Raw genomic sequence first — 13,982 nt, forward strand, 5'->3', positions numbered from 1 at the left:
AATATGCAATACTTTTTCAGTTACTCATATTCTGCTATGGTATTTATTATAATTTTTAAATTATTTCTATAAAGGTCTTGTGCATACTTCATTAGGTTAAAACCCAGATGCTTCATATTTTTTGTTAATTTTATTGCATTTATTTCTATTATGTTTGTTAATCATTTACTATTACTATAGAGAGGACAACCGATTTTTCCATTGATCTATTATGTTTATTAATCATTTATTATTATTATAGAGAGGACAACTGATTTTTCCATTGATCTTACTACCATTTTGACCAGAACTACCAAGTCTATATAAGAATGGGAATCTATATCTCATCACAGATAATGAAAATGTATAAAATGTCTCAATTATTAGTGAATAATATTTTGTATAGGTTTTTGGCATATAGTTTTCTTTCAAGATTAAGAAGTTATCTCATGTTTGTGAAACTTCAAATAGTTGATATGAAAATTATGAATTAACCTCCACAAAATTTATTTCTTACACCCCTTGAAATAGTTACTTTTCATTGTCTTTAGTCCATTTATATCATGATTTACTTATGATGTTTACTAAATGTTTAAGGAAGGATAATTTATATATCATTCAATAATAATCCCTGCTTCCTTGGACTGTTATGAATAAAAAAGCATTTAGATATGTATCTGGCATTGAGTAATACATAAATTACTATTTAAGTATTATCACTTCTAATAAAACTATTAAAATGCAGATTATTAATATTACTTCTAACTCATTGCATTGGTGGTTTTCAAACTATGCTCCTTGGAATCCTCTTAAACGAAACTGAGTGAGGAAGAGTAAATAAGCTACAAAAGGAATAGTATTCTGTCTTCTCTGGCAAAACAGTGTAACTTCAACCACAGAAAATTCCTTCTTTGTTTTACATATTATGCTTCTATATAAATTTGGTTTGCTAAAAAATAATGACTGCATATCACTGGTTTAGTTAAATGTGCACATTGTGAATGAAAGCACTATTATTACGTTGATCCCTAAGTGATAGTACTTGCATGAGGTGAAAATAAACAAATTAAGTGGAGCCTACAATACATAACATTTTGTCTCTCTATTTGTGATAAAATTAACTTTGTAAGTACTTTGAATTTATTTCTATTAAAAAACATTTATTTGAACACATAAACAGTTATTTGAATACATTCTTCATCACTGTATTGAGGTAGCTACTGGAGTAGTATAAAGATATGTCCCTCTCTTCAATGAGGCTACTGTCCTCAATGAGACTATGTGCAGATATGTCATGACTACTTATACCACCAGCAGACCAAAATGAACTCTAAAAAGAGATTCAATTATATAAGACTGCATTATGACTTTGATGACCCAGCACACTTTTGCCTTCATGGACCCTTTTTTCCGTGAAATAATATTAAAAGTTATATTTTACATCTGCTTTGATATAAAGATAAATATACTAATATGTACTAAAGGTCAAAAGTTTATTGTGTTATTCAGATTTTAAGAGAAATAAAAGCATTTTCATAGGCTTCTAACAGTATGGTAAGCCTACTGTGCCTAGTGGATAAGTTGGCCCTGCAGCCATGGGTCAAAAATTCAAATGCATATACAATCCCATCAGGTATTATACATGAGTAAAATCAACTGAGAATAACATTTTAATTGGCAACTAATATTCACCTCCAGTGACAAGCAGATAAGACAGAGAGGAGGGTAATCTGGTGGAATGGAGAACATGCTTCAAATCCAATGGGTAAGTTGCAACTGAGCTCCATGATGGAAACAGGTCTAATGATTTTAAATATAATTTATTTGAAGACAAGCTGAGAATACAGATTTTTATACCATATTTCCTGTTTGCAAAAGTTGACCTCTAATTCAAATTTAAAACACAGTGCAAAAAAGACTGCAAACAAAACACATATCTCTGCTGCATCCAGACTATAAACCACTGATTTGCAGTTGATATGTTAAGAGGCAGAACTAGTAGGAATGGTAATAAACTGGTTTGGGATCCAAATGTCCTATAATCAAATGTAGTCTCTCTTAATCCTCAGAAAATCAGGTTAGGATTCCTGATCTAGTGGCCGGGTTTACAGTGGCAAATCTGCCCCAGAGTTATATTGTTACATCCAAATATAGAACTGCAGTAACACAGAATACGATTCTTAAAAGAGCTAGCTCTTGCAGATACTGCACTAACGAATTTCTGTTCTACCATCCATAGAGTGCTATTGGAGAAAGGGTATATGTAATATGGAAAGGACCAATGATTCCACATTGACAGAATTTGTCCTTGTTGGGCTTTCTGCCCACCCAAAGCTCCAGACAGTTTTCTTTGTGCTAGTTTTATGGATGTACCTGATGATCCTTCTGGGAAATGGAGTCCTTATCTCAGTAATCATCTGTGATTCTCACTTGCACACCCCTATGTATTTCTTCCTCTGTAATCTTTCCTTCGTGGACATTTGTTACACAAGCTCCTCTGTCCCACTAATTCTTGACAACTTTCTAACAGTAAGGAAAAGGGTTTCCTTTTCTGGGTGCATGGTGCAAATGTTTCTCTCCTTTGCCATGGGGGCCACAGAGTGTGTACTTCTAGGCATGATGGCACTTGACCGCTATGTAGCCATCTGCTACCCACTGAGATACCCTGTCATCATGAGCAAAAATACCTATGTGCTCATGGCAGCTGGGTCCTGGGCCACTGGGCTTGTTGACTCAGTGGTGCAGACATCTCTCGCAATGCAGTTACCATTCTGTGCTAATAATGTCATTAACCATTTTGTCTGTGAAATTCTGGCTGTTCTAAAACTGGCCTGTGCTGATATTTCAATCAATGTGATCAGCATGGCAGGGTCAAATCTAATTGTTCTGGTTATTCCACTGCTGGTAATTTCTATCTCTTACATTTTTATTGTCACCACTATTCTGAGGATCCCTTCCACTGAAGGAAAACGTAAGGCCTTCTCCACTTGCTCAGCCCACCTAACAGTAGTGATTATATTCTACGGAACCATCTTCTTCATGTACGCAAAGCCCAAATCTAAAAGCTCTGTTGGTGCTGATAATCAAGACATCATTGAGGCCCTCCTCTCTCTCTTCTATGGAGTAATGACTCCCATGCTCAATCCTCTCATCTACAGTCTGAGGAACAAGGATGTAAAGGCTGCTGTGAAGAACATGCTGGGTAGAAGAAACTCTGATGGAATATGAGTACTGATTTACACTACGTGACTACTGAGTATCCAAAGCTGCCGCAGACACAAAATTCAAAAAGAGAAAATTACCACGTGAAAACAAATTCATCACATGGCATTCAAAATCATCTGACAGAAATATTTTGGTGGCTGTTGTTACTATTGACTTTTTGTTTTAACTACAGAAATAAAACATGCTTGTGATTTTAAAAAATACTTTTATGGAAATGCAAAATGTTGAAAATCTCAGGGTACCTGGGTGGCTCAGTCGATTAAGCGTTTGCCTTCGGCTCAGGTCATGATCCCAGGGTCCTGGGATTGAGCACCACATTGTGCTTGGCAGGGAGCCTGCTTCTTTCTCTGCCTACCACTCCCCCTGCTTGTGCTCTCTCTCTTCCTCTCTCTCTGTCAAATAAATAAATAAAATTAAAATCTTAAAAAAAAAAAAAAAGAAAATCTCTTAAGCCCCAGCAAAATATAGTCACTCTTAAACCTTTAGAAAGTAATACAGGCAAAAGGTGTACTAAAAACACCTGAAACTAAAATAACACTGTGTGTTAACTAAATGGAATTAAAATAAAAATTTTTTAAAAACACAATAATATTGAAATGGAAATATATAATAAAGAAGTAAACATTCAGTAAAAAAAAAAAAGTGTCCTAAAAATACCCTGTAACCTAAAATAAGAACATTTTTTTTAAAGATTTTATTTATTTATTTGACAGAGATAGAGACAGCCAGCGAGAGAGGGAACACAAGCAGGGAGTGGGAGAGGAAGAAGCAGGCTCACAGCAGAAGAGCCTGATGTGGGGCTCGATCCCCTAACGCTGGGATCACGCCCCGAGCCGAAGGCAGACGCTTAACTGCTGTGCCACCCAGGCGCCCCGAGAACATTTTTAATTAACTATGCAAAAAGAATATTAATTGGCACATGGCATATTCTACATTCATTTTTAATTTATTCATTTATTTACTGTTTGTGTCCACCCTATAAGCTCTCTGAGAGTAAGAATATGTCTGTCAGCATCCCATAGACCCAGAATAGATCCTGGCATATAACAGATGCTTAATGAATATAAATATTTATTTTAATAAGTAAATGAAATGTATCTTGTGTAAGAGTAGGAATGTCTGTCATATCTGAGGTAATAAAGCTTATTCAAAAAGAAAGCTGATTCAATGTAATATTTTCAAAATAAACCATATTGGCTTTGAAATATGAACTCCCTAAATTGTTAAAATATAGCCTTTTATTTTCTATGTGATGTGTATTATAACATAGAGGAAGAAGTTTTGTTAACTAGCTACCATAACTTGTCTGGATTTGTATATAACGAGACTAAGGTAATTGAAAGAATCCCCTGGTAATGCATCCTAAGTTTTACCATAATAAAATGGGGGTGACATGGTAGCACAGTTTCTCTTGGATTTTGACAAGAGACCAGGTTGTGATGAGAACTACTTTCCTACTCTACATTGGATCACATAGTTCCTAAGCAGTAAGAGAACTGGATAGAACTGGTAACTGCAATAAAGGGATAAGAAGTAACAAAATAAAAGAGTCCAGTCGGTCATTTTGATGTTGGCAGTAATAAGACAAAAATGGGCCAAATCCAAGTTGATCTCTAATGATTAAAGAGTACAGCCATATGGAGCGGTGCCAGTGTGAGGACGCAATCCCCATTTCCATGGAAGCAACTGAGTCATCTGTATCAACAGAAGAAAGCATTCCTTTTATCTAGCCCTTTGAAGAGCCTATGGGATTTGAAATACGGAACACAAGTCTAAAGGAAGACTATAACTACTAAATTCTAAGAGTAAGCCCATAATATCTTCCTTTCTTGTGAATGGGTAATTAAGGTTACTTCGTAAGATTCATGCACGGTAGTAAATAGTGCCTGGAACATCCCAAACATCCAAAAAACACTGGTTGTTTTATTAGAACTAGTGCTGAGTGAACTTTAATAGGTCAGAAAGCTTTGAGCAGGTGCTAGATTTTCACCCTTATCTTTTATGAAATAATTTTAATGCAATTAAACTACTGTCTCTCAACTTCAAATCCATTTTTCTATGCTCCATTTTGTATTAGGATTGGGTCACTGAAAACCAATTTCTCCTTTGCTAGCTAGCTTCTGTTAAATTCTTAACAAAGAGTTACTGCAGATTGGAAGGCTGGCTGATGACAAGGGCTTTGAGCTTCCCTACTTGTTGCTTGTTCCTGTCAGCATCACTCCAGCTGTGGGTCTTCACCGTGACAATGGCAGCTCCTTAGCTGCTTCCAGTATTGGTTTCAGTTTTCATTTTTTCTCTGTAACCCAGAATCAGTAGCCCACCAGTGCCACCTCCTCAGAGGTTTGAATCTGTCACTCAGCTTTTACTTCTGGAAAATAAATCTTCAGATCAAGTGCTTAGTCTGTCTTGAGGTATCTTTGAAAGCAGTAAAATAGGCAATTCTCTGCTTGAGAAGTGTAGTGAATCAGATAGAGCATAAACAATATATTTAGACTATGATTTCCATACACAAATAAATAACAGAAGGTACTGAGCAGGACATTTGTGTTTCTTCTACAGTTGGTTTCTTTCCTTTTTTTTTTTTTAAGATTTTATTTATTTATTCATTCAACAGAGATAGAGACAGCCAGCGAGAGAGGGAACACAAGCAGGGGGAGTGGGAGAGGAAGGAAGCAGGCTCATAGCAGAAGAGCCTGATGTGGGGCTCGATCCCATAACGCTGGGATCATGCCCTGAGCTGAAGGCAGCCACTCAACCGCTGTGCCACCCAGGCGCCCCCTACAGTTGGTTTCTAAAATGTGGATTATGAAAGTCTCTTTAGTATACTCTAAAATAACATAACAATAGTCATATACTCTATGAAAGGAGAACATTGAATGGTTCACCAACTCTAAGATACTTGTGAGGAAGGATAAACTTAGGACTTTGAAAAAAAGAAATATAAATGTAACTCTTTTCTTTTTTTCTCACCAATGAAATCTTGCCATTCGCAATGACATGGATAGGGCTAGAGAGTGTAATGCTAAGTGATAAGTCAGAGAGACAAATACCATATGATTTCACTCATATATGGAATTTAAGAAACAAAACAAATGAGCAAAGGGGGAAAAATGAGAAAGAGAGGCAAACCAAGAAACTGACTCTTAAATATAGAGAATAAACTGATGGTTACCAGAGGGGAGGTAGGTGGGGGGATGGGTTAAATAGATGATTGGGATTAAGGAGTTTACTTGTGATGAGCATTGGGTGATGCATGGATGTGCTGAATCACTATATTGCACACCTGAATCTAATATAACATTGTATGTTAACTATATTGGGATTAAAATTTTTTAAAAAGAAGAAATAAATTGAACCAAATGCTAAAAAAATAGTAATAATAAAATAAAATTTATCAAATATAGAATAAACTTTTTTGAGGAAAATGCTTATACTTAAATTCTTTTTTTTTTTAAAGATTTTATTTATTTATTCGACAGAGATAGAGACAGCCAGCGAGAGAGGGAACACAAGCAGGGGGAGTGGGAGAGGAAGAAGCAGGCTCATAGCGGAGGAGCCTGATGTGGGGCTTGATCCCATAATGCCGGGATCACGCCATGAGCCGAAGGCAGACGCTTAACCGCTGTGCCACCCAGGCGCCCCTATACTTAAATTCTGATTAGAAACTTGGCTAGAGAAAGAAGGAAAAAAAAGAAAAGGAAGATGAGGATACAGAACTATCTAAGCAATCTGAATACAAAGCCAACATGCAAGCCATTGTGCTATATATTCACATGTTGTTACTTTTTTCTAAATCTTCACAATAATCTTGGAAGGTATATCTTCTTGCTTTTAATTTACAGATGAATAGACTAAGACACATAGAAGTTAAGATTATTAAGATTGTAAGTGGGAGAGCTATTTTTCAAACCACAGCCTTGACTATAAAAACATATATTTCCTTTACTGCCTACTGGTCAGAAGGGAAATATCTTGAAGTACAGTCACATCTGAATCAGGAAAATTAATCCAAAGATATTACAGGACAAAAAAGTCAAGATATCCTAATTGGATTTATCCTTGGAATTTCTCTAAAGCTGTTACCTATGTATATATGTAGGTGAATTCAGGGGGCTATGATGTCAAGTCTTCAGTGATTGTGGGATAGGCCATGAATAAGAGTGAATAATACTCTGATTTTGTCTTGAGCCCAGTATTGCATCCTCCTCCTTAAAAACTCATTGATTCCTATACTTACAGGTAATAGATGATATCACCCGGAAGCAAGTGTTTCAACTGACCAGAAAACTGCTGAATAAACCTAGGGTCATAAGTTTTCAGTGTGATGTACTTAGGGAAGATGAGTTTTTAGGGCACAAGAATTTTTAGTTTATCAAGGGAGGCAGACAACATTAATGGAGAGAATACTGAAAATGTAAACTATTTAGCTCTGGATCTCACCTCCACATCTATCTTATTAATCTATTAGCTATGCAAGTAGTTAACTTCTCTGACCCTCAGTTTTCTCATTTGTTGTAAAGATTAAATGTACCAGATTATTCACCCACATTTTGTAGCACTTATCTCACTCTAAAAAAGGAGGTCTCAGTTTGAAAAACCAAGGAGCCAGAGGAATAGGGAGAGTTCGACTACAAGCCAGGTTTTCTTGTGGTGATTATGGACCACCAGACTGATGGCATCTAGCCAGTATATGAAGCAAATTTAAACACCAATGAGGGGCATTCAGTTTGATGCTGTAGATGGTGTGACTCTTGACACAAATATTATAGGTAATGTCTTTACAATACGAGAAAAAGCAGGGCAGCCATTACTATATATCCCCCAAATTTTAGGGAAGAAAGAAGTAAAACTACTGAAAGGAGGGCAAGTAGGCTGCCCAAGAGGTAGAAAGAGAGGTGTGGCTATGTAGTGTCACAGATCACAAAAGGGAGAGTCTCAAGAAGTCTAAAAGGAAATGTAGCAACTCAAAGAAAAGAAAATGGAAATGCAGACATTGGCAATATTAGAGATATTAATTGGTTCAAGAATGGTTTCTGTAGGGCAGACTGGAGAGTCACCAGTGGTACATCCAAACTTGTGTCAGGATCAGTAGGACCCTAAACAAAGATGAAAGTGCAATACTTTCACTGAGCCAAAATAGGAAATTCTTATAACAATCCCTGAACAACTTCCATGAGGTTTCTAGAGAACTGGGAAAAGAAAGGAGGAGCCCTCTTTCCTGTTGCAGATTATTCAAAAATGAAGCAACCACTTCAGTGACTAATGTTTTCTGTAGCTCAGGGACAAGAATACATTAAATATCACTTATGTTGGATATATGTTTAACCTTCTTAAAACCCTGAAAATATACATGGTCTTAAACAATAAGGAATGTGTAGTCCAAAAAAATTATACAAATTGCCCTAGGTCCTACAGCGAGGAAGTGGCACAGTGGGGACTACAGCACAACTAAACAGACTGCAAATTTCATACGCTTCTCATCACCCCATCATGTATTTCAATGTTTTTGACTGCTAGAAGACCTTCCTATCTATCTCTTTAGCAAATACACAAAGGACAATTTCCAGCACTACATGACCCCTCATTATTTAAACATGGGGGTTCCAAAGAGGCCAATCGACCTAGGAAGACACTGTTTCTTTTTTACTTGTTATCTCACAGCCTGGTAATCTCTTCCCACAGGAATATAAAACACAGTCTGATATTTACACCTGAGCAGGAAACTACATCTCAGAGGACATCATTAAAAGTTGACTGACCTACTTCTATCTGATAGCAAGGTACAAACAGGTTACATAGGGATGGGATCCCACGTGCTTACAACAGTCTAAAGTCAAGCTTGTTAAAGTAAGCTTGTAACTTTTTAACAACACTTTTCTCTCCACAAGTTTTCTGGAGGGAATCTGGGACTGTTCCTAGAAGATTCATTTCTCCTCCTTAGTTACAACTAAACAGTAAAGACAAAAGTATATAAGATCATCATGTGGAAAATTCTAAAAGTGGAATAATTTTATTCTGTGAAGAAAAATCATTCTTCTATGCATTGCCATTACCAAGTCATTAATAAAATATAATTAGACAAGGTAAAAAATACATATTCCAACAAAAACATTGAGTAGGGTCAGAAGTGATAAACTTCTGATGGAAATAGAATATTATAGCACATATATTGTGTTTAGTCACATAGAATTAAAGAGATTTGCCACAGTCCTCACTCCTCCATATTGCTTTAGACCCAGTTTGCTTTACTCAAGTATAATCATTGCATAACAGTGGAGGTATTTGAGGTCATGACTCCCAAGAGACATGAAGTCATGGAGACAGTCCATTTTCATCCTGGGAAATTAACTGAAGACCCATATAATTAATGTTATGATTTTTTTAATCATTTTTTAATAGAATTTTTTTGTTTGAAAATAGAATGATCTAACTTTTGAAATAAAGAGTACCTTTTCTACAATAGTCACATAAATACAGGACAACCATAGGGCAGGACACTATAATGGAGAATCCTGAAGCACCTAGAGTAGGATTCAATAAGTATTAAGATTTTTTTCTAACTCAGGATTTAACTAATCTATAATGACATCTAAATAGGGAACAAGTTAAGTGCTCAGCTCAAGACCAGTAAGATGAAAATGGCAAAAAAAAAACAAAGAATGGTAAATAAAAAATCATATTAATCAGCTCACCTTTGTAACAGGACTATTCATCACATCAATTCAGAATCACTGAGGAATAATCACGACCACCCCCAAAGAGCAACCTGTTCTCCTAGGATACTTTTGGGGAATACACATGAGTAAACTATTTGTTCATCTGCAACTAGATATGTGAACATCTCTGACATAAATTTTAATATGCAAAATGCCCAAGGTTTTTAAGAGTAGTAATATGATAGATATTCATGAGATCGTCAACCAAGAGAATATTTGTACTGAATACAACACAAATGTATTAATATTACCTAGCACCCAACAAATAAAAATTTATTAGTATCTGTCCCTTTGGCATCTGGTAGTATTGGACACAGGAATCTACAGTGAGAAGGAAACTGGGCCATGCTCACCTGCCGACTCCTGTGTTCCTGTCATACCCTGCTCTCACCCAATCCCACTCCACACAAAGCTCCAGAAGGAAAAAAGGTGCTACCTGGCTGCAAATGAAACTCTCACATGTGAGCGTGGGAATGACAGCACTGACCCTTGAAAGTATGAGCCCTGCTTCTTCCAACTGTGTTACATTTACTTTTATAGGAAAACTGCTGCATGTGAAAGTAGAGAACATGTAGTCAGATGGCAGTATCTTCTCTCATTTTCAGACAAATTTCATTGTCTAGAAAGTAGTCCTCGCAAGATATCAAGTTGTGACCACTTCCCAGTTTGACTATGGATGTTAAACGAAGCCCTGACAAGAGATGATATTCAAAAAATATTTAATAAGTAAGGCAAAGGCTACAACAAACAGAACAGAAACCCAGCTGGAATGCATATTAGACGACAAGCAGAGTGGAAGTTTGATCTGTCACANCCAAAAAATATTTAATAAGTAAGGCAAAGGCTACAACAAACAGAACAGAAACCCAGCTGGAATGCATATTAGATGACAAGCAGAGTGGTAGTTTGATCTGTATCACATTTTAACAAGATCCACCATGCTATCTGGAGAACATATTGAAGGAAGGCAGAATGAAAGCTCACAGTCCAGCCAAGAACTGTGGCAGAAATACCATGTTAAACAGGAGCTCATGACTCATCTGAGCTGTGCGTTACTGATCTTTGTGTCTCCCATGGCTTTTTGGTCTTCTAAAGTGCCTGTTGAGTTAAACTGACTTGAATACATTTATCAAGAAAAATAAGCCTCCTCTAATTTATATGGAGTTATCTTAAATCACTTGTCAAGGTTTTGTGTAAACAAATTCAATAAGTTATATGATTTTGTCTCACACAAGCAATCTGTATTTTCCTCAACTCATCCAAAAATAGATTCCATTCTTTGGTGGCAGTGATTCACTTTGATGCTCTTTCTAATGATTTTTATAGCTTCATATTGAAGCAGAATGACTATATGTCTGTTTTATTTACCAAAACCAACTGAGAGTGATTATTTGTAGCATGAACATTAGGCAAACTATACTCAGATTCACTGACTCATAATGAAATACAAAAATGTTAACTGTCTTCTATGGAGTGCCTATTAAATACCAAAAACCATGATAAGTACTTTTTATCACATAACAGCCTTACAAGATAGTTATAATACTCACTTTACAACTCAAATAGCTTACTCAAGGTCAACAAGGTCCTAACACATGTGTATCCAACTCCAAAGCAAAATTCTTTCTGTAATAGCAAAATGCACATTTAAAATCATCAATATAATTAAAATAGTAAGCACTTTTACTGAGTACCTAGTATGAATCTATAACCATATTAAGTTCTTTTTTTAAATTTTTTTAATTTTTATTTTTTCCATATTAGGTTCTTTAACTGCATTGCCTCATTAATTCTTAGAAAAACAGTATCAGGTAGGAATTTTTAAGTTTCTCATTTTACAGGCATGGAACTTAAGGTTAGAGAGGTGTAGTGACCTTGCTGAGGTCACAGAGGTAGTGCTTGACAAAATTGGACTAACTCCAGAATCCAATGGTCTCAACCACCTCACTCTCTGCCTCCTAAATTACAGAAAATACTTTGCTCCTGTAGAATCAGGCAAAACCAGTATCCAGAATATAATACATAGGAAAGGATCTTATTTATCACAAAGAGCCTCATAAACCTAAAATATTCTCTTCAGTAGTACACGTTCTTAATTATTTTAACCAAACACGTGGGGAATGGCTGAAGGAACAAAGAATTGTAGCCTGGTTCAAGAAAGACTCAGAGGGAGGCAGCTCAAGATGGTGGCATAGAAGATCCTCAATTTACTTTCTCCCATGGACACTACAAACCTATAGCTACATATGATATAACTCCCTCTGAAAAAGACCTGAAAATCATCTGAACAGCTCCTTCAGAACAAAAAATAAAAGGGTCACATCGAGATAGGAGAGGCAGACATGTGGTCTCACCAAAAATCTCACCACCTCTCCATCCCTGTGTTGTCATCCACAACCAAGAGGTGTATTACAAATATAAAGTTTCTCCCTGAAAAGCAAGGATTTGTACCCCACATCAGGCATCTTAACTCCTGGGACCTGCAACAGAAAAATGAGCTCCCAAATCATCTGGCTTTGAAAACCAATGGGGCTTAAATACAGGAGAGCCATAGGGCTACAGGGAACTGACATTGCTCTTAAAGGGCTTATGCACAGACTTGCTTGCCTCAGGACCCAGCACAAAAGCAGCAGTTTGAAAAGCACCTAGACCATATGTGAAGGAGATTCATTTGCTAATCTTAAAGTGTCTGTCAGAGGGGCAGGAGTGTTAGGACTCTCTCAGGAACAAAGGCACCCCATTTTTGCATTCTCCCTCTATCTTGCTAACCCTGGTGCTTGCATTGCAATTTTTGCCCTCTTCCACCAACCAGCTAGTGCTGTGGATGGACCCTGTCCCTGTGACAAGCTCCTCACACCCATGCTTACCCCACAGCCCCAGTAAAGCCAGTGGGTGTGCATAGCCCACACAGGGGACACCCTTTATGCGCCTGGCTCTGGTGGCCAGAGAAGATTGCATTTCTGAGCCCCATGGGTCTGAAACAATTGGAGAGACAGTTCTTGGCAGGCTACCATGTCCAGAGCACTGCACAGGCAGAAGACCAAAACACACTCCCAGTCTTCCTGTGAAAAAGGTCGATTTACTTGTCTTAGAGCTTCAGCCTAAGGGGCAGGCTTCAAGATGACCACAAATCTAGAGGCTACAGAAGTACTCTCGGGGAACATAGGCCAGGGAATGCCATTCTTTGCATGTTCCCTTGGCCTTGCTACAGTTTGTCAGTACCTCCCAGAAAGAAGCTCATACACTTGCCTGTTGTTTTTGCAACCGTCTCCAAGGAGACAACTCCAGATCACCTGGTCTGAAGGTCAGCAGAGTTTATAACTACTGTCACATAGGACTGTATATATTTGCATAATTTAAATATGTACCTGAGGATCTAGATTCCAATCAGCCTGAAACTAGGGGCTGATTGAGATCCCTACCTCTGGAACGCTCAGAGGACTTGACTCTCCCTCAACAACTGGTATCTATCAAGAATAAATCAGGCTGCTTAGACATTCACAAAAGTTGAGAGACAACCAAGAGGTAGGGCAAGATTAAACAATAAGCTTCATCTCCTACAGAAGGCCATTCGTTTAAGACTGGGAGAGACAGCTATTTCACTTAATCATAGAAACAAACACAGGGAGTCAAGAAAAATGAGGAGAAAGAGCAATATATTCCAAAACAAAGAGCAAGATAAAATTACAGAAATAAACTGTAACAAAATAGAGATAAGTAACTTACTTGATAAAGAATTCAGGGGCGCCTGGGTAGTGAAGACGTTAAGCGTCTGCCTTTGGCTTAGGGCATGATCCTGGCGTTATGGGATCGNATAGAGATAAGTAACTTACTTGATAAAGAATTCAGGGGCGCCTGGGTAGTGAAGACGTTAAGCGTCTGCCTTTGGCTTAGGGCATGATCCTGGCGTTATGGGATCGAATCCCACATCGGGCTCCTCCTCTGGGAGCCTGCTTCTTCCTCTCCCACTCCCCCTGCTTGTGTTCCCTCTCTCACTGGCTGTCTCTCTCTGTCAAATAAACAAATAAAAATCTTTAAAAAAAAAAAGAAAGAAAGAAAGAA

General features: G+C 37.3%; 1 protein-coding gene across 2 annotated transcripts; it reads left to right on the forward strand.

Annotated features, from left to right (window-relative positions):
- The first annotated feature begins 2,247 nt into the window (after positions 1 to 2,247).
- On the forward strand, positions 2,248 to 10,625 carry LOC100480030 (olfactory receptor 13C8). Of its 2 annotated transcripts, XM_002929573.3 has the most exons (2): positions 2,248 to 3,176; positions 10,610 to 10,625. In XM_002929573.3, the coding sequence occupies exons 1-2, from the start codon at positions 2,248 to 2,250 to the stop codon at positions 10,623 to 10,625; spliced, it is 945 nt and encodes a 314-aa protein (XP_002929619.2). The 2 variants fall into 2 exon arrangements, with proteins under 2 accessions (XP_002929619.2, XP_034519599.1); XM_034663708.1 differs by lacking the exon at positions 10,610 to 10,625 and having other exon boundaries at positions 2,248 to 3,207.
- The last annotated feature ends 3,357 nt before the right edge of the window (positions 10,626 to 13,982 follow it).

The sequence above is a fragment of the Ailuropoda melanoleuca genome, chromosome 7 (assembly GCF_002007445.2).
Source record: "Ailuropoda melanoleuca isolate Jingjing chromosome 7, ASM200744v2, whole genome shotgun sequence".
NCBI lineage: Eukaryota > Metazoa > Chordata > Mammalia > Carnivora > Ursidae > Ailuropoda > Ailuropoda melanoleuca.

Coding starts and splice junctions, on each gene's coding strand:
- LOC100480030 (XM_034663708.1), top strand. CDS start 2,248: ATGGAAAGGACCAATGATTCCACATTGACAGAATTTGTCCTTGTTGGG.